At 41.1% G+C, this 25,599-nt stretch overlaps 1 protein-coding gene across 2 annotated transcripts in view; it reads right to left on the bottom strand.

Annotated features, from left to right (window-relative positions):
• Positions 1–4,771: 4,771 nt before the first annotated feature.
• The window catches only part of PPP6R2 (protein phosphatase 6 regulatory subunit 2), a 399,948-nt gene continuing 379,120 nt past the window's right edge, over positions 4,772–25,599 (bottom strand). Inside the window, exons 25-26 of one of the 2 annotated variants that reach the window (XM_029615592.1) lie at positions 17,986–18,294; positions 4,772–5,450 (exon numbers count right to left, since the gene is read on the bottom strand). In XM_029615592.1, coding sequence (XP_029471452.1) covers positions 5,399–5,450; positions 17,986–18,294 — 361 coding nt within the window. In that variant the 3' untranslated portion in view covers positions 4,772–5,398. The remainder of the gene's footprint in view (positions 5,451–17,985; positions 18,295–25,599) is intronic. The other variant, XM_029615593.1, reaches the window with a different exon arrangement.

Raw genomic sequence — 25,599 nt, 5'->3', positions numbered from 1 at the left:
ACTTTCTAACCAAATCAGTTTCTGTTGTCTTCTCATAGGTTCACCACCATCCTGGGTATACAAGTCTGCATACTTAATCCCACCTCTGATGTCTTACCACCAATCCTTGTAATAATCTAAATAGCTACCAAAGATAGTGAGGTTACTGACCTAACTGAAATCTCCGTTACAGACCTAGGAGTTATAGAACTAGGGGTCATGATATGAAACTCCATGGGGGACTCAGAACCAACATCAGAAAATATTTCTTGGAGAGGGTAGTGGATGCCTGGAATGCCCTTCCGGTTGAAATGGTGTGAATGAAAACAGTAAACAAATTCAAAAGAGCATGGGATATAGGCTGTGGAGCCCTGAAGACTAGGGGCTGGAAATGAAGGAAAGGGTACATGGGGTAACTTGCATAGAATGGCAGTTACTACCTTTAACAGGAGGCATGAGGATTACTACCCTTAACCAATTAGTCTTGATGCTTTTGACACAACTACCTCTAAAACACCAAAAGAAATTTTTAAGGAAAGGGTGGAAAGTTTCATATATTTTTCATCCTCATTACCTCCATGTAATGTACTGCTTTTAATCATTAATGATCCACCTCCTTCTGTTTTGGAGAACAGAATGGGAACACAACGGATTTCATCTGCATTCATATTACAATTAACAGAATTAATATTACAAAATAATTACTTCATTTTTGAATCCACATTTTATCAACAGATACACGGGGTCCCCATGTGTTCACCCCTGGCACCAACAGTGGCCAACTTGTATATGGCACAATTTGAGGAACAAGTCATTTACAAATCAATGTGGTGGCAATATATAGTGAGTTGGAGTCGTTTCATAGACGACATCTGTGTGTTGTGGCAGAGGACGCAGGACATGTTGAGACAATTCTGCTGTTGGATAAACACAGTTGATGAAAAATTTGCAATTTTCAGTACAATATTCAGACTCACAGGTATCCTTTCTGGATGTACAGGTACAATTAATTGAGGGACAATTTCACACAACAGTATTTCGGAAAAAGATAGACCGCAATAATCTACTCCGATTTCATAGCCACCATCCGTATATGTTCAAATGTGGGCTGCTAGTCAGCCAATTCTTCCAAATTAGACATATTTGTTCCAATATGACAGAGTTTGAAAGACAAGCTGATATCTTAAGCAAGACATTCCTGCAACGTGGTTATCCAAAACATGCGATAAAAAATGCATACAAGCGAGCTAAATTCTCAGACACTCTTTACTCTCCTACAAACCCAAAAAAGATACATCCGTATTGGTTTGTGTGCTAAAACAAACCACATCAACTGTGATAGCAACAGCGATTCGCCAGCATTGGCATCTTTTGAAGCTACATGATATCTTTCAAAATCCCCCATTAATTGTGACCACCAGAGGGAGCAATTTGAGAGACAAGTTAGTGCACGCACATTCACCAATCAATAGGAATGAGGAACAACCGGGACATTACAAATGTGGCCAATGTCCACATTGCACAAATTGCATAGAAGGGGAGGTTTAGTTGGATCCAGTGTCTAAGTATAACGTGTACCGCAAATTTAAAACAAGTTATGAATCGACGCATGTAGTGTATGCAATCATTTGCCCGTGTCAAAAAGTGTATATAGGCAGGACGACCCGTAGTATGAGACCGCGTTTGAATGAACATAAGTCACGGCTCAATACACAGACAACTATGGCACCGATAGTCCCACACTGTTTACAACATCAACAAATTTACACACTTATAGTGGATGATTATAGATCACATAAAGGAGTCCCCACGGGGAGGAAATCGCTTAATCATATTAAATCATCGGGAATCATTCTGGATATTCACTTTAAAAACTCAAACGCCACATGGTTTAAATGAAGAGTTAGACTGGAATGCATTAGTCTGACATCAGGAGATGACAGCAATTTACATAAAGAGGGATTGGTTGGTTTTGAATGAAGGGGGCGAGCATAAAAAGATCAGCTAAGGTGTGCATCTAGAGCATTCTTAAGAGAAGTCATGAACACCTGAGATCTTCAACTGAGGAGGCGAAGGGAAAACCATGAGGAACCCATCGTTTGGGAAAGACACAGAGAAAACCGCTACAAAATTCATCAACTAGCGAATCCGACTTTCTGTAAACCAGGCACAACCCTTTAGGAAAGACTCGTTCCGGGTCCGAAACAAGGTCTTGTCAGGTGGACAGCGACAGACTCTGAGATAAGTCGGTTTTTTACATTTATTACAAGAAGCATTTTTGCCGCGATTTATGGAGTAAAGAAATCTGAAGACAAGTCAGCTATTTCTAGTCGTTAAAAGGTCAGACTGAACAATAAAACAATCGACAGATAAGCAGTTGAAGGACTTTTTAAAAAAATCATTTTGACACACGTCTTATATAAAGCAATTAAAAAAATCTAGGAAGGAGGTGGATCGTTAATAATTAAAAGCAGTACATTACATGGAGGTAATGACGATGAAAAATATGAAACTTTCCACCCTTTCCTTAACAAAAACTTTTTTTGTGTTTTATAGGGAGTTTATTTAAATTGATTAAAAATTCAATACACAAAGGACTACATTTTCCTGATATTAAGTAACAAATATAAACAATTTAAAAAAAAACCATTCAGTGGACAGGGATATTTTTGGAGTTGGGAATGATTGAGTGGTAATATCTTATCAATAAATTTATGGTGCACGGTATTTTGACACAACTACAGCATCACTTTCTGCTTTGATAGTATGGGGGGGGAAAAGGGGAACTGGATTCAGATGACAGTCAACGTTGGGCCCAGACTTTTATGATCCAGAGTTCTGACACACAGACATTAGGGTTAAAGCATAGGTCTGCCAAGTGCAAAAGCAAAGCACATTCAAGCAGCATTGTATGAATTATCAAGAAGGCTGCTCATCCCGTAAAAATGTTGCTAGCAGTAATTTTGTTATGAGTTTGACAGTTGCTTGGTTTTGATTGTAAATATTACTACCTTTAACATAAGACTTGGGGGTAGCCAGCACGGACTGGCAATTACTACCCTTAACAGAAACATGGGATTAATCTGCACGGAGCAACAGTTACCACAATAAGAAACTTGCTGGGTAGACTGGATGGTTCATTTGGTCTTTTTGTGCCATCATTACTATGTTAACATTCACCCACCTATGCCCAATGGCCAAGTTGGATGTTTCCTGACCACTACCAACTGTGGTCCTGGTATTGGTAATAAATCTACCTTAGTAGCTAGAAGCTACTTGGTCTCTGTGATTCTAATGGAACATCACCTTCATCTGACATACTGGGGTACTGCTTTTGGAGATGAAGATCCGCACACTTCTCAGACTGCTGAATGAAGGGACTTTTTTTTTTTTTTTTTTTTAAATACTAACTTAGTTGCTCTCATCTAGCTTGTTGCCACTGTCTTAGAAAGTTTCTCTCTCCCACACTTTCACCTATTTGAGGTCAAAAGGAATATTTCACTCTGGAATCTCTTATAAAGGTGGAATATGGAGAAGCCACACAGCACAACACAGCAAGGACATTTCCTTGTAGCAGACTGCTGTCCAATATACAACAAACTATGAGAGAGACTGATGAAAGACCCTTTGAAATCATCAGTAAGGAAATGGCAGGCCCAGACATTCAGCAAAGAAAGGAGCAACAAGGACAAGAAAAACAAAGGAAACCATCTGTAGGGGCCATTTTAATCTATGTGCATGTGGCAAAACACCACAGAAGTGTGGTCACTGCCATACCTTTGTGCATCAATTCACCAATCAAAGCAAACCTATAACCAATTTGGCTTTTTATCACCATCAGCAGATTATGAAGAGTCCCTCTTCTATGTCAGGACACTGAATAACCCAACAGAGGTGCTGCTGGGTCAAGGACATCAAATGATTACTGGCGTTTTATTTTCATTGCGCTAAAGATGGATGCTGGGTCTGCACTGCACAAAGCAGATTTCCTCAATGTGGCATCCCAAGCTTCTACACAATACAGAGGCAGGGTGGGGGAGAGGAGCCATAGGGCATACGTTCTAAGCTTCCTAAATGCTGAATTCTGCACATACAGAAGTGGAATCTCAAAGCCGAAGTGCTGCCTCCCTCAGTACAGCCTTAACTCTGTCATGCTCTGTCACAGTGCACAACAATGGCAACCCTGGCACCTCTACAAGCAGGAGTCATCTCCAAGCGCCCTGCTTGAGTAGGCTCGCTTTGCAACACAGACTCTCGGCATGCCATTCTCCTCACAGAGAAAGGCTCTGTACCAGAGAGCTCTCTCTCTCTCTCAAACCCTGTCACCAGATAGCAAAATACAAAATGTATCCCTGGAGTTCCTGTATTCACTTCAGAATGAAAACAGAAAAAAAAAAGCATGAAAATTATAAAGATAAAACATTTCCATGTGATTCTTGAAAAACCCAGCAAGCACCTGGTAAGAACATGTTTGTGCGACATATCTTCTTGTCCTGTTGTGGCAGTAACTCTGCCACTGGTTGCCCCATGGAGGAGGTACATGCCCCAGCAGGTGTGCAAATATATATATAATGGTCCTCCCTCTCCCCCCACCCCACCCCCCACCTCCACCTTCCCTGCCAAACTGGTTTCAGGGGGATTGTAAAGCGTTTGCCAGTATTGTTGACACACTTTATCACTGCCTCAACACAGCACCAGTTTCTGCAGGCAGGAGAAGAACAGGACACCAGTGCCAAAAAAAACAACCCCCCCCCCCCAAAAGCTCCCATTCCCTCATCACATGTTCCTCCTGAAACGTCTCAGATAAGGCTTTTATTGCTATACAGAAAGCGCTGCAAACACGGACCAGCTCCAAGCAGCAGCTTCCTCGGGAATACTCCAGCCACAGAACAGCAGTATATTGATAGCATGTGTTTCCCATGCACAGGCCAAATCCTTCCCATGAGATCTGCTACTGAGGTGTGAAGAGAAAAAGCAAATACTGAGGGCAAAAGAAAAACACATAAGAGGACTGAACCAAGGGGGCGAAAGCCACAATAGCAAAACATTGTGAAAGAAGGCAAGGTCTTTCTTGGTGGTGGTGATGGTGGTGGTGGTGGGGCCTCAAAGGACACAATCAGCTCCTGCGAAAGGCAGGCAGGATCACTGCTACATCTCTTTTCTTCGATGCGATCTGTTTCAGAACTTGCTTAAAATATAAAAGTTTGATTTGTCTCTGTGGACTTTTTCTTCGTTTAAGTGGTCCGGCCTGCCAGCTCTCATATTAATGCAGCATTTATTTAAAAAAAGAAAATAAAACAAAAAAAAAAACCCAAATAGAAACAGGAGACAGATTGCATCACCAGGTAGTTTTCTCAAGTAACTGGAAGCAGTTCAGCTTGGATCCAATATCCCAGGCATCTGCAGGGTCTCGTCAGCATCACGCAGGGCCATTTAACGTGGTCTCCGGGCACGTCACCGCTTCTTCTTTGCTGCAAGAGACACAATCTATGAGACCCTGGTAGTGGCAGCCCCAAAGGGTTGAGACAAGGATGGATGTATTAGGCCTAGTTACCAAGGGCATGCTTTATCAATAATTAGGAAAGGACTTATGCCAAATTGCTTTAACAAGGTGGTCTTAAAACCTTTATTAAAAAAAAAAAATTAAACAAGAACTATTTGGATCCAACAACAGTTAGTAATTATAGCCCGATTTCTAATTCACCCTTTTTGGATAAAGTTGTAGAAAAACGTTCTAGTTAACCAATTACAGGATTCTGTACAGGATGTGAATGTGTTGGTTTAGTCTACAAATCAGGATTCAAGACTTTTCATAGTACCAAATTAGTCTTCTCCATTTTGGATGGCCTACGTGTGGTCTTAAATAAAGGCGAGGATTCATTGCTTGTGCTGCTTGATTTGAGCTTAGCATTGGATAATGTGGATCTTAAAATCTTGATTGGCTCAGGAATGTAGGAATTAAAGATACAGCCCTTAAGTGACTACAGTCATTCCTTGCTGGATACTTGCAGTATGTTAGTGTTAAGGGATGTTTGTCAGAACCGTGTTCGTTATCTTATGGTGTCCCTTAGGGCTCAATTTCTCCACTGCTACTCAATTTGCATTACAACCAGCAACAAGTAGTTTTAGGATATCTGAGCTAAAATTCCTTCTCTTTGCAAATACACAACTCTATGCCTTCTTGGGCTGGAGGCGAGGAGAAATAGAAAAACATCAGTCTCCACTTGTCTGAGTTGTACCGAGCCAGCATAAATGTGAGGTGTTGTTGGTCAGGATGCCAGCTTTTCACAACACTAGCCTAGGGATTACATTAATGATGTTATCCTTCTAGCAAAAGAGAAGATGACTAGTGCGCGGACACAAATCAATGCTAGCCTCACCCTGGAACCTCATTTATCTCTTATTCAAAATTGCTTTTCTTCGCCAAGGCAACTGCTCATGATATGTCCATTGTTTTTTTAAAATGTTAAAGCCATTCACCAGGCTACGTGGCACATCTGGACTAAATCTACAGCTGAGAGCAAATAAGATGAAGAGCTTGCAGTTGATTTAAATTCAGTTGAGGCCGGTGGGATCACATTTTGTCTTTATTAAAGAAGCTTCCCTTGATGCCTATTGCAGCTAGAATGAAGTTTAAAGCCCTTACTATGGCCTTTAATGTTGACATGGCATTGGCCCCGATTATTTGGCTTGTTGCACGAGTAATTATGCTTCAGGTTGCGCTGTTTCTTTAAACAAGGAATTTTTTTTTTTTTTGTATTCCTTCACAGAAGACATCTAAGTTTATGGCGATCCAAAATCAGTGTTTTTCCCTGGCTGCTCCTCTGTTGTGGAAGAAACAATTTAATATAGAGGTCCCAGAGAAAACAGACATGCAGAAACACTGTTGTCCGTTAGATGACTCCTGAAGGTGTGATTGTTTTAACCTTGATTTTTACTGTTGTGCGGGAAGGGCTTTGTCCTTTGTCCAGGATTTCTACTGAAAGCATGTTTATGTGCTGATGTTGTGTTTTCTTGTAATTAGTGATTGCAAATGAGTTTATTAATGTCATGGGATATTTTGTATGGGCATACATTAGATGTGTGTATATTCCTGAGCTGTTATATTTGATTGATCTGACCTGTGTGTAAAATGTTGGTCAGGTTTCATTCAAATTTTTGGAGTCCATTTTGAGTCTGAATTGGTAAATTGGGTTAGACACTGAAATAAATAATGAATAAATAAATTGTGCTGAAACACTGATAGGTTCCACATTTTTGCAACTCCAAAGAAAAGAACTAGGCTGTGCTCTCATTCTGGAAGAAAGGTTGAAGAAAACTAATTTGAATAGAATGTGTGACATATGGGAGCGCGGCTCCCATATGTCACACATTAAATACCTCTTCAGGTCTATGAATGGGTAAAGTGATGGGGTATGGAGGAAAGGTTGAAGTGATATATTTGATAGGGATGAAAAGGGACAGGACACTGTGGAGGTCTGAAAACGCTGCGGCACTATGACAGTAGGTTTGATGGGCTGAGGAAACTTCTGCAGGGTAAGTGGGGCAAGGGAATGTTGCAGAATGTATTATGATTAGGAAGCAAAAATAACACAAAGGGGAAAACCATACAAAAATGTTAAAATTCAAAAAATATCCTTCACACAACTTCTATGAACTCGGCATCAGAATAATGGTCTTTGCTAATTTGCATCCACCGGCCTCTCGCCACACGATGGGCCCCAAGCGGTATCAGAGACGTCCACCTTAGGTTTCATTCATATGCCAGGTCAATAACCACACAAAACACTCATTTTACACAAAATTGTCTATGTCTTTGCTGAAGTAATTTATAGTACTATATAAAACTAAAAACATTTTGAAAAAGAAAGAAAATTAACTCATCTTAAGATGACACGCCGTTTACCTCACAGCTGGTTCCAAAATGAAACACCCGACACGAGCTCACGTTTCGGTGGACAACAAAACAACCGTCTTTGCGATGAGGTCTAATTTTTCAGATGGGTATTGAACCTAATTGTACTTGGAATCCATTTCAGTTTGAGTAGTCACCTCAGAGGCAGGTGGTGTTGTCTGCTGAAATGTGAGCTCGTATCGGGTGTTTCATTTTGGAACCAGCTGTGAGGTTGTAAACGGCGTGTCATCTTAAGATGAGTTAATTTTCTTTCTTTTTCAAAATGTTTTTAGTTTTATATAGTACTATAAATTACTTCAGCAAAGTTATAGACAATTTTGTGTAAAATGAGTGTTTTGTGTGGTTATAGTGACCTGGCATATGAATGAAACCTAAGGTGGACGTCTCTGATACCGCTTACTAAAGTAATTTCTTCCATCATACTGATATATTTTTGCCAGATCAGCTTTGTACTACAATACTGTTATGTAAAGTAAACTTTTCTACTGATCTGTATCTGTTAACGCCTTCCTCACATGATTTACGATTAGACAGCTATTACACAGAGGCAATGTAGGGCAGGAGAGAGACCACCACTCAAACTCCCAATGGCTGCAGGAAGCACCTCTTGAAAAAAAAACAAACAAAAAAAACAAACTAGGGTCAGCAGCAAAGCCCATTAAGGTTTTCAAAGGTGAGAGAGGGCATAAGATAAGAATGCTCCTTGGAAACATCCTACCTTGAACAAAGCTTGACAATGCCCACTGAGGACACTGCCCATAGCAGGACTCAATGGATACATACAGCCCTGGATGTCCACAATGAATATTTGGATAGAAACTGGCTTAATTTGCATATTTTCCTTACTATGAAAATCTGACCTGTTTGTAGTCCTCAATGACCAGGAATTGAAAACCTGCTGCCTAGAGCATAGCATACTCATTGGAAACATGCCTAAAGCATAAAGCAGTAATCCACATAAAAACAGAGGTTCTTAAACCTAGTCCAAGGGATACACCAAGCCAGTTAGGTTTTCAGGATATCACCATGAATATGCATGAGATAGATTTGCATAAAAAGGAGGCAGTGCATGCAAATCTCTCCTGCCTATTCATTGTGGATATTCTGAAACTCAGACTGGCTGGGTGTGTAGACTAGGGGATGGAACCACTGACATAGAAAAGACTACGTACATCAAGATGTGGTAATGCCCCCAGCAAACACTCCTTCAGAGACTGGATATGATGGGCCTTGGGAAATGTGATATACAAGTATGATAAAGTAACTCAGGTGGCAAATACAGTGCCTAGTACAAATCTTCATATCCCTGTATATTTTGCTGCCTAAAAAATACAAACCAAAATGCATTGAAGTAGGAGTTTATTTTACCGACCTACAGAACATACTTTGCACTTTCATCATGAGAGAATTATGGAAATATTCTAAAAGCAATTAAGAATTTAAAAGTTTTGATTGCATAAGTCTTCACACCATTAGTCATAACAAAGGAGAAATTACTACTTACCTGATAATTTCCTTTTCTTTAGTACAGACAGGTGAATCCAAAATCAGTGGATTATGCACCTCTACCAGAAGATGGAGATGGAGCAAAGATAACATCAGGGGTGTATATATACCTCTGCAGTGACATCAGCCCGCCAATATTCTCTGCAAAAGTCAACTCTGGACAAACTTGATTATTAACAGATTACCATTGCAGCACTCAGCCAATAGGAAAACACTGAGCTCAGACAAAGAATGTAACAACACTAGTCTAGGGACACACAACCATGTTGGAGGACTATAGTACAACCATTCAGCAGTCAAGGGTGGGAAGTTGGATTCACCTGTCTGTACTAAAGAAAAGGAAATTATCAGGTAAGTAGTAATTTTTCCTTTCTTAGCGTTCAGACAGGTGAATCCAAAATCAGTGGGATGTACCGAAACTACTCCCGAACACAGCGGGATGCTGCCCATGGTCCAGTCAATGCAAAGGCTGCGTCTTCCCAGTCCTGCACATCCAGGCGATAATGCCTGGAAAAAGGTGTGTAAAGAGGATTATGTCACAGATAGGCAGATATCAATGGGAGACAACAAACTATTCTCTGCCCATGACACTGCCTGAGGCCTAGTGGAATCACTCTAACCTGACTAGGCAATGGCTGCTCAGCAACCACATATGCGGTGGTGACTACCTCCTTAATCCAGCAGGCTATTGTAGCCTGTGACGCCAGCTCACCCTGTTTACTCCCACCATGGAGTAGAAACAACTGGTCCACCTTCCTGAGAGGTTCACAGAAACCTCTAAATACCTCAAGATATACTTCTTGACATCGAAGGGCCGTAACAGGCGATATTCCTCCACATCTCTTGCCCTGTCCAGAGGCGGCAGGGAAATAGACTGATTCAAGTGAAAATCCAAGATCTTTTTTGCCAGAAATGAAGGAACAGTACACACAGCTGTATCACCCCTGGAGTCACTTGTAGAAACGGCTCCTGGCAAGGCAAGGCCTGTAGTTCAGATAATCAACGTGTAGCCGCTATTACCGAAGCATCCCTCTGCCTGAAGTGCAGACCAAATTGCAGCCCACATCTGCCAAAAAAACGGCTGCTGGTTCTATCACTGCCCTGGAATTCACAGCAGAATCATCGATCTCCTGAGAGAGCAGTAAACAAGAGCGAGCCACCAGGGAACAACAGGAAGCTATCTGCAAATTCATTGCCATTGCTTCAAAAGCCTGCTTAAGGATAGCGTCAATTCTCCTATCCTGTGCATCCTTCAAGGCCGCTCCCCCGTCTATGGGAATAGTCATCTGCTTCGTAACGGCTCACACAAGCGCATCCACCTTCAGAAAACACAATTGCTCTCACGCAATTGGATCCAGGGGGTACAGTCCTTCCAAGACTTGTTCCCCCTTTAAAATTAGCTTCCGGGCACCCCATTCAAAATCAATTAATTCTTGAATGGCCTCCACTCTAAGCTTATCCCTATCCTGTCCCTCCCCCCTTTACCCTGTCCCTCCCCCCCACCCACCTCTCCCTTTCACTGCCATCAATGGTCTGGTACCTACCAGCCCACCTGTACATACATTGTCTATTGTTAATTTATATTCTTTGAATGTTCCTATCAAAATTTCTCTTTCCCTATCCTTCCTACTGCTGTCCTCTCTCCTCCTTCATTACTGCTCCCCCCCCCCTTCCCTTCCCTGTTTATTGTATTTCATTCTCTTGTTAATTTGTTACAATGTAAACGGCATGATGTTCCGACGAATGTCGGTATATAAAAACCAACAAATAAATAAAATAAATAATAAGGAATAAACTTGAGGCTTTATGCAAAGAAATCAAAATGGGATCTTTCTATGGCTCAGACATGGATTCAGCACCCTGTACTGCCAGCATCTTCAATTTCTGGGAAATCAGAGCCGGTAACTCATCTCTATGAAAGAACCGCAACATAGTTCTATGCAGCTCCAATCCTGGAGGAATTTCCCCATCCTTCAAGGGAGTAAGGATCGGCTTCATCACCCATGCCATCTGGGTACCTATCGGGAAGACCGGCTCCAGGCATACCCCGACGCTCACCTGCAGCACCAGGTGTGTGGACTTCACTGCCTGCGACCCTGACCTATTAAGACTGGCCGGGGCCAAGGCCTGTGCCAGAAGGAAAGACTGCAGTCCTCGAAAAACATTCTACCCAAGAAAAGGCATGCCAAAACCAGGGGGCACCAGTCCTGTACCCACTGATGAACCAGTTAGGGGATCTCCAAAGTCAGGTGACCCTTCTGGCAGCTCTTTTTCCATTCCCGAACCAGGCTTAGTAAAACGAGACTGAGGCAATTATCACTGAGTCTCCAAAACAGCGCTGACACAAGTTAGAGGGAACGCTAGGCTGAGATGCCCGAATATGACAAGCAACACATAGGGCAAGGTGCTTAGGCTTCCTTGCTATGGGTGCCATCACCTGTTAATACCCCCTAACAGGTGTCAGACAATAGTGCACCCAAAATGTTAACTGCACAAAAATTAGGCATTGCACTCTGTGCCTACACAACTGAGCTCCCCAGGATGCTCGGATAGTGCGCGCAAAGAAGCAGGTGTGTATGCACACAATTAGGTGCCCTATACACCTAATTAGGCACCCAACTAGGTGCACAACAGGCTGCACAGCCAGGCGCACAAGCACAACCCAATGGAACTGAAGAGGGCAGTTTCTGGCGTGCAAAAACGCCATCACGGCCTACCATGTGGCGAACCAGACGAGCCTGAGAGCCGCAAAGGCTGCTCAACCCGCCAGGCTGCCCAGGTCCCCTGATCTCCTCCGGAGGTGGGAACAACTGTCGGATTGCACACCGAGCACAGAGACCCACGGGGGGTGGGGGGGAAGAATCATTACTCAATTCCCCTTGTTCTCTCTTTATTTTTAATTACCCTTTACCTGAGCTCAGCCTGTTCCAACTGAATATGAGGTTGGTCTCTGGCTGCAGGGTAGAGAGGGCCTATACCTTCACTGCCGCACTTGGCTTTCTGCACCCGCTTGCCTTTCAGTTTTTTGTTTTTTTTTCCAACAGCTAAGCCCACGCCAGTTGAAAAACCAGCTACCAGACCAAGGCACTTATCTGAGGGACCACGGAAATCACTTCATGTATTTTCAACTGAGGGAGGGACCATAAGATATCACCACAGGAGAGTGGGGTGAATAATCCTTTTTTTTTTTTTTTAAAGCAATCCCCAGTAGGGCGATGCACGTCCACCATCTGCTGGAGGTGGAGAATACTGGCACACTGTCGTCATTGCAAGAGTATAAACACACAGTAATGTCAGCTTTACTCCGTCTCCATCTGCTGGTAGAGGTGCACAACCCACTGGTTTTGGATTCACCTCTCTGAACACTAAGAAACTCAAATTAGCTCCAGTTCAAAAAAACGGACTTAAAAAGGCCCATAATAATGTAAATAGAGTCCACCTGTGTCTAATCACAGTAGCTGCGCTGATTTGAATACTCCTGGATCAAGAATCAAGCTGCTTTTGTTGTATGAAATGAATTTGAAGCAAAGAGCAAAACATGTCGAACAAGTAGCTGCCGAAAGATTTCCTGGATGATGTTATCCAAAGGTACAGACTGGGGAAGGTTATTAAAAAATGTTAATGTGCTTGAATATCCCTTTGGGCATTGTCAGGTACATCATTGTAAAGTTAAAACTGTTAGGCACCACCAAGGCACTGTTCCAATCAAGTTGTCCTTCCAAAGTCAATAGCCATGGGTTAAGGAAACTGCTACAGGTCACCGTGAGGCCTAAGATTACTTTGAAAGGTCCCTGGCTGAGACTGAGCAAAATGTTGACAATTTCAAGGAAGTCACTGCTGAAGAAAGAAACTCTTAGGCAGGGCCGATGGAAACAATTACTGTGCTGCCTCTGCCAAACTCCTGAGGTAGGGGCGGATTGGAACCAGGCATGGCCCCTGTTTCGGGATGAGGTCTTCCTTGGCTTGGGAAGGGGTGGGCTGCGAGATCTCCTACTTGTTTTGTTTTCTTTTACTGCGGCCTAAGGATGAAGCTGTCGGCAGAGAGCAGTATGGGGTTTTAAGACAGCGGCTGGAGGTGTGTTATCTGCCTCCTGCTGCGAGAGGCAGAGTTCATGCAACTGGAGGCATTTGAATGTTTCCTGCCACCGCGCTGACGTACAGCAGCAGGAACAGGCTGAGAGAGCCACGGAGAAAGTGAAAGTAAATGCAATCAAGCATAGACTGAGTCGCTGCGATCAACACCAGGTCCCTGCAGCAGCTCTTCTTACAGAGCAGGAGTCTCTCCTGAGGGTCTATGCTTGACTGCATTTACTTTCACGTTCTCCACGGCTCTCTCACCCTGTTTCTGCCGCTCTACTTCAGCGCGGTGGCAGAAAACATTCGAATGTCTCCAGTTGCATGAGCTTTGCCTCTCGCAGCAGGAGGCAACTAATGTCTTAAAACCCCCTACTGCTCTCTGCTGACGGCCTCATCCTTGGGCTGCAGTAAAAGAAAACAAAACAGTAGAAGGTCTTGCAGCCCACCCCTTCCCAAGCCAAGGAAGACCTAATCCTGCAGCATTAATTAGCAGCCTACCCGTTTTCCAGGGGCCATGCCTGGCTCCCCCACCACCACTAATATAAGCTAAAAAAAATTTTTTTATTTTTAATTATGTCAGCGAGTCACTGAGCTGTATGCGAGAGTGTGTGTGTATGTGAGCCTGAGTAAGAGAGAGCATGTGTGTGTGCACACATGTGTATGAGCGAATGTGTGTATGAGAGAGAAGAAAGTCTATGCACACACCCCTCCCCCGTCCAACCAATCCTCAACAATCTCAGGTTGACTGGATTCAAAAGTTCTCAGGTATGGAGAGCAGGGGATTTAAAATCCTTATTGGTTTTAACTATTATTTGATGTGCCTACAGTTTGGAAACATTTTACTGGCATTTGGGAACTTTTGAAAATTTGAATGTGTCTAAGTATTGGATATTGATATTATTCATCAGCTGTTTTGAAATATTTATTTTTGTAATATGCTTTTACTATTATGATTGATGTTTTATATTTGATTTTATTGTTCAATGTTTTGAGGAATGTTTCTGTTTTTCTACTGTGGCATGGCCTACAGAGTCTGGCTTAATGCAGTTTCAAGTTTGATTTTTGTCTGCATAATTATATTTATGCATTATGTTCTCTTTATTCTGTATTTAGTGAGGGTCTATTTGTGTTCTGCATATGACCGAGATGCAGTATTCTGCTAGGGTGTAGTGTCTTTGTAGATATCTGTCGCAGTGCAGTTTATTCTCTTTTCCCAGTAAGAAATACATTGGCGTTCTAGGGCCTGGTGTAATATTTGCAGGGTTGCCTTTTCCATAGTTAGGGGTATTATTGATTGAATGTTGGCAGTTTTTGTGCTGTTTTGGAATAGGTGGTTTATTAAGCTGTAATTGTAGTTCAGTTTATTCATGGCTTTCTGAGTTCCAAACCCACACACACCACACATTAAATTGGGCATAATACCATATAGCAGAAGTGACCAACTCTGCTCCTCAAGAGCCAGAAACAAGTCTGGTTTTCAGGTTATCCACAAGGAATATGCATGAGATAAGATATGCATGCACTGCCTCCATTGTATGCAAATATACCTCAAGAATATTTTAATCTGGAAATCTTGAAAACCAGACCTGTCTGTGGCTCTTGAGGATCTGCTATATGGGTTCCAAGTATCTTTATTGCAGGGTTTTCTGGTTGGCATTATAGCAGCACACACAAATATAATGTGCAAGTTGTTGTGATATTTTTACCTCAGAAGACCTTACTCTGTCCTTTTATGTGTAAAAACTATTATAAATGCATCAATTTTAATTTATGTGGGGAGGGTGGGATTCAAGTGGTGGCTGCAAGCTCTATAGAGCACCTGTATCTTGCACTGGCTCCATGTGGGAAAACAGGACTCCCATCTGGAGCTATGCTGCTCTGGGTCAGTAGCTCTCTCCAATCTCAGCTGCAGATGTGCAGTCTCAGCCAAGGTTTAAATTCTCTCTCTCTTTTTTTTTTTTTTTTTTAAGCTTCAGAGGAAGCTGGTCAAATGGATTCCTTCTGGCCCTCATTCCCCTGCAGCAGTTAGACAGAGCATAGCCTGTGGTACCATAAAAGGAACAGAGACTGTGTAGCACACAGTCAACGGGGAGGCGGTAGAGGCAGAGAAGTGGAGGCAAGCTACAGGCACAGAAAGGGAAGGGGTGAGTGAGGAAGAAGTGCTTGGGCATTGTTAGTGTCTGAGGTGGCTGGGCTGAGCTCTGAGAGGGGGGCAAGCTGCCTATGGAACCAGTAAGTCTGCTAGAGAGTGGGAATGGGAAAGGAAGGGTGCTGCTGCAGACTGGGGAAGGTCTGGCAGCAAGCAAGAACTTTACACAATTATGTGGCAGTGCTGGGGCAGGAGGCACAGAATGAGCACATAAGCAGCAGCAGCACATTAGTAGAGAGTGTGTGTGAGTGTGTGTGTGTGTGTGAGAGAGAGAGAGAGAGAGAGAGAGTGTGTGTGTGTGTGTGAGAGAGAGAGAGAGAGAGTGTGTGTGTGTGAGAGAGAGAGAGAGAGAGAGTGTGTGTGTGTGAGAGAGAGAGAGAGAGAGAGAGTGTGAGAGAGAGAGAGAGAGAGAGAGAGAGAGAGAGAGAGAGAGAGAGAGAGTGTGTGTGTGTGTGTGTGTGTGTGTGAGTGTGTGTGTGAGTGTGTGTGTGAGTGTGTGTGTGTGTGTGTGTGTGTCTATCTGATGCTGGCTGGCAGGCAGTGTGGTTGCCTCATTGCTTGCCAGTTCGTTGGAGAGAGAATTTAACGGCATGCCAGGAATCCAGGATAATATATGATAGCTTTTACCAAATTAGGGGGAAGGGGGCCTAACAATTGAATGGATGGAAGTAGCCTGGTCTAGGATTTACTTAGTTAGGAAAAATATGAAATTTATGTTGGAGATATTTTGGCTCATTTCTGCCAGGTTCTAGATCAAAGTCTGGCTGGACATTCCTTCTGGGTGCTGTTGAAGCATGTGCTGCACTGGAAGTGCATGAGGGAGTCAGACAGTGTCAACAAATTTGACAAACTCCTCCGGGCTGACAGTTTCCTACAATCCACCCCTGCCCTGAGGATTCTAATGGAGCCATTCACAGGCTTCTCCTTTTTCCTATTAACGTTTTGTGTCTGAATATTGTTTACAGGTGCAGTGAAGTTATAGTAAGGTGACCAAATTTCTGGTGAGCAGATCTGGGACACTTGTTTCTCATAGTGCCAATAGTAGGCAAATAGTTCATTTGTGAGGAGAACTGCCCCTATAGAAAACTGCAGTAATCTAGTCTCACAATATACCTAAAAGCACCTTTGAATTTCGAAGCCACTAAATATTTCAACCTAATACAAAGTCTCAGGGCTGACAGATACAGTATATCCAACATGCAAGAGAATCAATTATGTAACACAAAAATTAAAATCAATCAACAAGATTAAGTTATACAAATGTAAATTCAGAAAGAAAAGTCAAGAATACTTTAACCCCTTCCACCATGAACTCCCCCCCCCCCCCCACACGAAAATAATGCAAAGTCTGTGTGGGAGACATATCCCAGTTATAGACTTTGAACTGGATCCCAGGATATATTACATCAGGGACACTGCAAGAGTATTAGGAGCTCTAAGTGAAACCTACAGCCTTGGACTCCCTGCTTCCCATCCTCTCACAATTCAAAATTATGCATTTATAACAGATTTATATGAAAAAGGATATAACTTACAACATGTATACTATATTTACATGCACAGCTGTGGTGCCAACCAGCAAACCCTGATAAAAAACAAAACAAAAAAGACAATTGGAGCCCATTTGATATTACATTTATTGTAATTTTTGTTGGGTACGAGCTTGGTCCTCAAAGCCCTGAGTAAACTGAATTACAATACCAATATAATAAAACTCCCACACCAAAACAACTCTAATTGTCAACAGTCAAACAATAACAACCCTACCTATGAAACGGCAACACTGCAATTATTACACCAGGCACTGCTATTAGGAAAACAGAACAAGCAAGGCTACTATAGATCCCTACACAACCACTACATGCTAGCAGACTGTACCTCCGTGGTCACAAATGCAGACTGACCCTTAACCAAATACAGAACAGCGAGATCATAAAGTATAAATAGAAATGTGTAGACAAAAACTGAACTGGAAACTTCAACAAGCCAGACTCTGTATGCAGTACACCAACATAAAAGCAGAAACATCAGTCTTCATAAAACATCAAACCACCATAATAGTAAAACCATACTAAGAAAACTATTTTAAATCAGTTAAAGAGAACATAATAAGTAATGCATATAATTTTTTTTTAAATTTCCCAATCAATAAAATATTTTAAAACAGTAGACACAACCACCACCCAATAGTTAAAAATAATATGAAGAAAAAAAAAAAATCACCCACTCTCTATACCTGAGAACTTTTTATTTTCAGTCACCCTGATATTGTAGTGGGGGGAAGTGGGGCACACAGCCTCTGTTTTCTCTCTCTCTCTCTCACACACACACACACGTTTTCACTCAGGCCCAGACTCGCCTTCTCTTCTTTGGCTGCGGGCAGGATGAGCTCCAGTGGCACCCTGAGGTCTCTTCTTCTCTTCGGTCACCAGCAGAGTGAGCTCTACCAGCAGCCCGGGGCCTCTCCCTCTTCAGCCACTGGCGGGTTGGGCTCTTCTGGCTGCCCCTGGACCTCTTCTTACTCTTCGGCTGCCACCTCTTCTCAGCCACTGCCTTGTGTAAGTGTACGGCTTGCATAGTGGGTCCCACTGGCCCTGCACACGTGTGGGAGATTTTGTGGTCCGATGAGACCAAAGGAGAACTTTCTGGCCTCAATGTTAAGCGATACCTGTGGCGTAAAACAAACACAGCACGTCACTCTGCTAACACCATCCCTACAGTAAAACATGGTGGTGGCAGTATTATGTTGTAGGGATGTTTTGCAGCAGCAGGGAAGCTTGTGAAGACTGAGGGAAAGATGGATGGTACCAAGTATAGGCAAATCCTGGAGGAAAACCTGTTCCAGTCTGCCATAGACCTGGAACTGAGAAGAAGATTCACCTTTTAGCAGGAGAATGATCCTGAGCACAAAGCAAAAGCAACAGGTGGAGTGGGGCTCAGCAAGAACAACGTCAATGTCCTCGAGTAACCCAGTCAAGCCCAGAGCTGAATATAACAGAAAATTTCTGATCAGACTTAAAGACTGAAGTCCACAGACAATCCCCAGCCAATGTGAAAGAGCTGGAGCTCTTCTGCCAAGAAAGGGCAAAACTAGCACTATCCCACTGTGCTAAGTTGGTAGATACTTATCCTAAACCACTCATGGCGATGATTGCTACAACAGGGGCTTCCACCAAGTATTGAGTCAAGACTTATCAAAACTTTGTGTGTGTGTGTGTGGGGGGGAGGGGGAGTTATATTTACTTACTTTTGGAATATTTCTATAATTGCTCTCTCAATGAAAACATATAGTATGTTTTGCAGATCAGAGGTAAATGCTATGGTAGATATTCACTAAAGAGTTCAAAGATATATATTTATGAATAAGCAAGGAAAAGAGTATGACCAAACTTTTAAATCTATGTTAACCCTAACTTCAAACGAGTATATAAGAAAATAAAAAAAAAAGATTATTGGGAAAAAAAGAGAGAAGTGAAAAATTGGTACATTCATATGCTTCTATTGTTCAGCACCAGCTATAAAAAGCTTTTAAATTTTATAATCACTAGGTACCATCAAAAAACACATCCACGAATTGTGTCTTATGTGAAAAACTATTCAACCTGATTGTATAATTACAAATCACTAATTTGTTTCTTATATTGTTTCTATGTTTTTATAGTTATATCCCAATATTTTTTCCTGACGCAGGTCACATCAACTAGTTCATGATACATGATATCATTACCTCCTGTACACATCTATAAAACATTCCAACAAAAGCCTTTGTTTCGCCCTGGTTTTTTTTTCTAAAAAATGTTGCCTGATGTGGTGTCAACATCTGCCCTCTCTTTTCCACCATATACTCAGTTACCTCTAAAACAAAAATATTTATAAAAATGTATTTGAAAAATGTGCACAACAAAAAAAACCCAGACTAACCCAGCTTGGTATATACTTATCTATCTTACTGATTACTTCATTAATTGCACGGGATCCTTTTCTTGTCTGAAGGCCGAGTTAACAATACTCAACGTTACTCTTCATTTAAATATTCAAACCCAGAAGTAATCTTACAAATTGTTCATTCATAATTTACAAAAAAATACCTACCACCAAAGAAACTAATGTCAAAAACTATCAGCTCCCACGTTTCACAAAAGAGCTTGCCACTCTAAATCATTGTTCAACCCAATGGGTAAAGAGTCCACCAAGTGAAAATCTACTGTTGCTCCCGATGAACCAATCTCTGGATAACACGCCCAACTCTTAGTAAATTAACTTCCTTAACTACAAAACATTTTTAATCTTCAACCGAATGACTCAGTGTACCTCACTAGTCAACTAAAGGAGCTTCATTCTGCTTAGTGTGAATGCAGTTGCTATGTTCAGCCATCCAGACTTAGTTGCCCCTTTGACCAATGTATATCAATGAACAGGGGCAGACAATAGCATAGATCACGTGCTGTGAACAGCAATCAAAGTAGCCAGGTAGGGTGTAAGGGATTTTCAAGTGAGGGTGTGTAAAACTTTCAACTCCCTTACAGTGTCATAAGATACAAAATTACCACATTTAAAATGTCCATGTTCACTGGCATTATTTATAGTGGGAGAAGATTACAACACAGGTGTGACCAAATAATCCCTCAAACTCCTACTTCTCTGAAATGCAAAAATTAGTGGCTTCAGAAACATTGAATATGTTGTCAAAAATCTTCCAGTGTCTGAGAATAATCTTCTTAACCTATCTTGCTAAAGACAAATACGGGACCATGCACATATATCTCCTCAGAACTTTTTCCAATCCCCAATAGCAGATTTTCCCTATTAGGCCATGGGCATGCTTAAAAACACATTTGATACTGGATAATTCTTCTAAAGGAAACACCTGGTCACATCATTTGCTTGATGTTATTCCTGTACTTAAAAGCAAAAAGATATCCACTGCAATAATAACTCAAAGTTTCTTCAGACAATGGCTATAATAATGTAAAATATTTTTATCTGTGGGTTTTCTAAAATAGATGCCCCAAATCGTTCCTCCATTAAAAAAAAAAAAAAAATTGTTTGTCAAGAAATGAATCTGAGGAGGTGCTGAATGCAGAAGCTGCACTGGCTGATGGGTAAGTTGGACTTGCTGGGAAAGAGTGCTTAAATCTCGGAAAGAAATTTGCTAGCAGGTTAAACAATTGCTATGTATTTGTTTCTGTGCTATTAAGTAGTTTAAGAGCTTGAATTAATCTTGTCTATGGTTTAATGTTAGAATCAAATTCTATGTTTATAATTGTAAGTTTCCCAAAGGTCACTTGCTTGATTTGAGGTGTGAGAAACTGGTTTCTGGGCAACCAGACATTAGTATTTTATTCCCCCAGCTTACCCGTGTCATATTTTCAGATGTACAGATTATTTTGTCCATCTAAGAGGAACATCTTCAAAATAAAAACTATTAGAGTTTTAGAACTTGTAATTAATCCTGATTTTAGTAATTGACTAATTTCGGTCTTATTATTGGTCACTGACAAACATAAACCATGACTAATTATCACACTTTATAAAACCCTTAGATTTGACCTCTCAACTGTTTTAAAAACTAACAAGTGAACAAAAATCAAGATGCAGAAAGAACTCCAGCAGTGAGATGGGACCTGTCTAGTGGGAGTCCAGTGCAAAGAGCTCCTAGCTCTCAGAGAATGAGTCTGATCCCTGGAGGCCCAAGATTTACAGAGGAGACCTTCAGAGACATAACAAGCACTCCCAACTCCAATCCAGCAGCCCCTGTGCTGCTTTGGAGCAGTGAGGTCCCCAGGAAGGAGACTATCACCTTAGTGTGGCAGGAAGTATTCCTGTAGCTAGGGCCTACCCTTAAGGTGATGCCTTTAATTGTCTCATACTGAAGATGGGTCTCCAGGGGCATGCGCCCAGAAGGAAGGGGTTAGGACTGCAGTTGTAGCTGGTGATTTAATCATTATAAATGCAGAAAGCTGGGTGGCTGGCAAGTATGATGATTGCCTGGTAACTTGTGTGCCTGGTGTACTTCACATGCCACCTAGAGAGGATATTATTGTGCTAGGGAGCAGCCAGCTGTTGTGTATTAATGACATAGGAAGGAGGCTCTGGAGGATAAATTTAGGTTTTTAGAAAGGAAACAAATTCAGAACAAATGCTCCCCATTCCATGCACAGGACCTCAAAAACAGGATGAACTCCCGAGTTTCAACGAGTGGATGAGACGAAGGCACATGGAAGGAACCTTTAAATTTGTTAGGAAATGGAGAACATTCTGGGGAAGGTGGAGCCTATTCCGATGGGATAGGCTCCATCTTAACCATGCTGGAACACAGCAACCGGTGCTAACATTTAGAAAGGATATAGAGCAGCTTTTAAACTGACCATCACTTAGAAGTACATGGTATGGAGGGAGGTATCCTTCAAGATAGTCACAAAACAGGGAAGTTAGACTATCCTAGTAGAGAGGTTGTGTTTAAGGCTGAAGTAGCACAAAAGGATGCAAATGAACAGCCTCAGATGTGAATAACTCTATACTTCCTGCTTCTTCTGTAAATTTTACTGGTTATGCAATTACATAACTGTTTTAAATAATAAGCAGGCTGTGAATACAAATAAAAATAACACACTGTATGCAAATGCCAGAAGTCTGAACAGTAAGATTGATGAGTTATAATGTATTGCATTATATGAGGATATGAAAATTATAGGATTCTCAAAGACGTGATGTACGAAGGATAACGAATGGGACACTGATACCAGGGTATAAATTATACTGACGTGACAGGGCACATAAAATTGGTGGGGGGTGGCACTATATAAAAGGATGGTATAGAGTCAAGCAGAATAGAAATCCTATAGGAAACAAAATGCACTATGGAATCCTTATGGATAGAAATTCCATAAGTAATGCTAGGAGTATAGCAATGGGTGTATATTACCATCCACTTGGGCAAGATAAAGAAAGCAGAAATTAGAAAGGCAAATACATTTATTAACACAATAATAATGGGAAATTTCAATTATTCCAGTACTGATTGGGTCAATAGCTCATCGAGATATGCTAGAGAGGTTAAGTTTCTTGATGCCATAAATGACTCTTTTATGGAGCCAATGAACCAATTAGAGGGGCAGATAATTTAGATTTAGTCCTCTGTGGAATTCACAACCTGATGCAAAGGGTTACTATGGTGGTGTCACTTAGCAATAATGATCCTGCAATCAAATTTGACATAATCACTGGAAGAGAGACATTAAGTAAAACTACTTCAGTAGTGTATAACTTTAAAAAGGGAGACATTCAACAGATTTTGGTGAGGGCAAGCAGGGAAATACTGAATTATTAATATGATAGGATCAGAAGGGCTTAGCGAGAAGAAAGAAGAAATTGAGGAGGGAAATGGGGGAGAAAAGAAGAGGAATTAGAGAATAAAGGATGTAAGACAGGTAAGAGGATGGGAAGGAATAGGTAAGAAATGACATTGGGTATATGAATACATCCTGTGGTGTCTATTCTTTTCAGTGTTTCTTTTTATCATTTTAACAAACACATTTAAGTCTTAATGAATTCTGATGGGAGAAGAGCAGGGATATTCTTTACTGTCATTTTAGATTCCACTATATGTGGCGAAAACATTATGGAAAATACATAAACGGTCTATATAATGTTGTCTGGTGTGCAGAAGAAAATGTATACTGGGTGCTTTTTGATCATTCTTTATTTCAGTAAGAATTTAAACATAAAAAGGCTGACTATGATAGAATGAGGAAATAGAAAAAACGAAAACGAGAGATTGCAAAGGTTAAAAAGTTTGCATGAGGCATGGACATTGTAAAATACCATCTTGGAAGCACAGATAAAATGTAACCCGTGCATTTAAAAAAGGTTCCAGGAAGAGCAAACAATATAGTTTAATGGCGATGTGAAAAAGGCAGTTAAAGCCAAATGGGAATCTTTCAAAAAATGAAAGCAAATGAAGCAAACAGACAAAAACATAAGTACTGGCAAGTTAGATGTAAAAGAATTATAAGACAGGCCAAAAGAGAATTTGAGAAGAAGCTTGCCATAAAGGCAAAAATAAATAAAACCTTTTTTCAAGTTTTTGAAGCAAAAAGCTTGTGAGGGCATCAGCTAGGCTACTAGATGATCAACAGGTAAAAGGGGTGTTCAGAAAGACAAGGAAATAGCAGAAAAAATGAATTCTCAGCAAAACAAATATCTATGATAATGAAGGATGTAATAGATCAAATTGACAAACTAAAGAATAACAAATCACTAGGACCAGATCTATCCATCCCTCCCCCACAAGTATACTGAGAACACTCAAACATGAAATCTGTATTCTATCATTTTAAATAGCCAAAATACCTGAAGACTGGAGGGTGGCCAATGTTACTTCCAATTTTTTAAAAGGGCTCCAGAGCGATCCGGGAAAACTCAAACCAGTGAGCATGATGATGGTGCAGGGCAAAATGGTCAAAGCTATTTATAAAAAAATAAAATCACTGGCTATATAGATATAGCTTAATGAGGAAGAATCAACAAGGTTTTAGCAAAGGGAAGTCTTGACTAACAAACCAAGTATATTTTTTGAAGGTTATAAACAAATATGTAGATAAATGTGTGCTGGCTGATACAGTGTGTATTTAGAATTTCAAAAGGCATTTGACAAAGTCCCCTATGAGACATTACTCATGATATTGAAAAATCATAAGAAAGGAGGCAGTGTCATATTGTGGATTAGTAGCGGGTTAAAAGACAGCTAGAACTACATGTTACGTTTTCCAAATGGGGAAAGGTTATTAATGGTGTACCACAGGGATCTATATTGGAACCTGTGCTGTTTAACATTCATAAATGAGCTGGAAAAGGGAACAAGTGAAGTGATCAAATTTGCAGAGGATACAAAATGACTCAAAGTTGTTAAAACAGAAGGAGTTTGAAAGACTAGGCATCTGAATGGTAGATTAAATTTAATGTGGAAAAGTGCAAAGTGATGCACATAGGAAAAAATAATTCCAACCACAGTTTCAGAATGCTGGGTTCCATATTAGGAGTCGCCATATAGGAAAAAGCTCGTGGAGTTCTTTTGGACAATACATTGTAATTCTCAGCACAGTATGCGGCAGTGGTCAAAAAAGTAAACAAGGATAGGAATAATCCAAAAAGGAATAGATAATAAAATGGAAAATATCATAATTTCTGTCCATGGTGCAACCACACCTTAAGTATTGTGTGCAGTTCTGGGGATGTCATCTCAAAAAAGATATAGCAAAACTAGAAAAGGTACAGAGAAGGGCAACAAAAATGATAAAGGGAATGGAACAGCTTTCATTTGATGATGAGAGGCTACCCAGGTTAGGGTTCTTCAGCTTGGAAAAGAAATGCCTGAGAGAGGATATGACAGAAGTTTATAAAATTATGAGTTAGGCAGAACTGATAAAGGACAGTTATTTACCCTTTCAAAAAGTATTAAAACAAGGGAACACTCCATGAAACTAATAACCAGTGTATTTAAAACATATTGTAGAAAATAATTTTTCACTCAACACAGAATCAAGCTGTGGAATCTATTGCCAGAGGATGTGGTCAAGGCAACTTGCATAGCAAGGGTTTAAAAAAAGGTTTGGACAAGTTCTTGGAGGAAAAGCCCAAAAAACTATTAGCCAAGTAGATCAGAGAAAGCTATTGCTTATCTGCTTTTTAGGATCTGCTGGGTACTTGTGACCCAGACTGGTCTCCAACAGCAGGATGTTCCTGTCTCCAACAGCAGGATGTCTCCTGTCTCCAACATCCTGCTGTTGGAGACAGGATGCTGAACTCAGTGGATCTTGATCTGACCCAATATGGCATTTTTTATATACAATGTAGATCATTCTGTAGTGTAAACTGTAAATTTGGATCCTTGCTATTCAGCCATTAACCAAATTTCAATAAGCAGTCTAAAGAATTTTTTCAAATGAAAAATATATCAAAGAAGCAGTTCCAT

This window comes from Rhinatrema bivittatum, chromosome 9 (genome assembly GCF_901001135.1).
Source record: "Rhinatrema bivittatum chromosome 9, aRhiBiv1.1, whole genome shotgun sequence".
NCBI classification, from domain to species: Eukaryota; Metazoa; Chordata; class Amphibia; order Gymnophiona; family Rhinatrematidae; genus Rhinatrema; species Rhinatrema bivittatum.
This window is presented reverse-complemented; position numbering and strand designations above follow the sequence as displayed.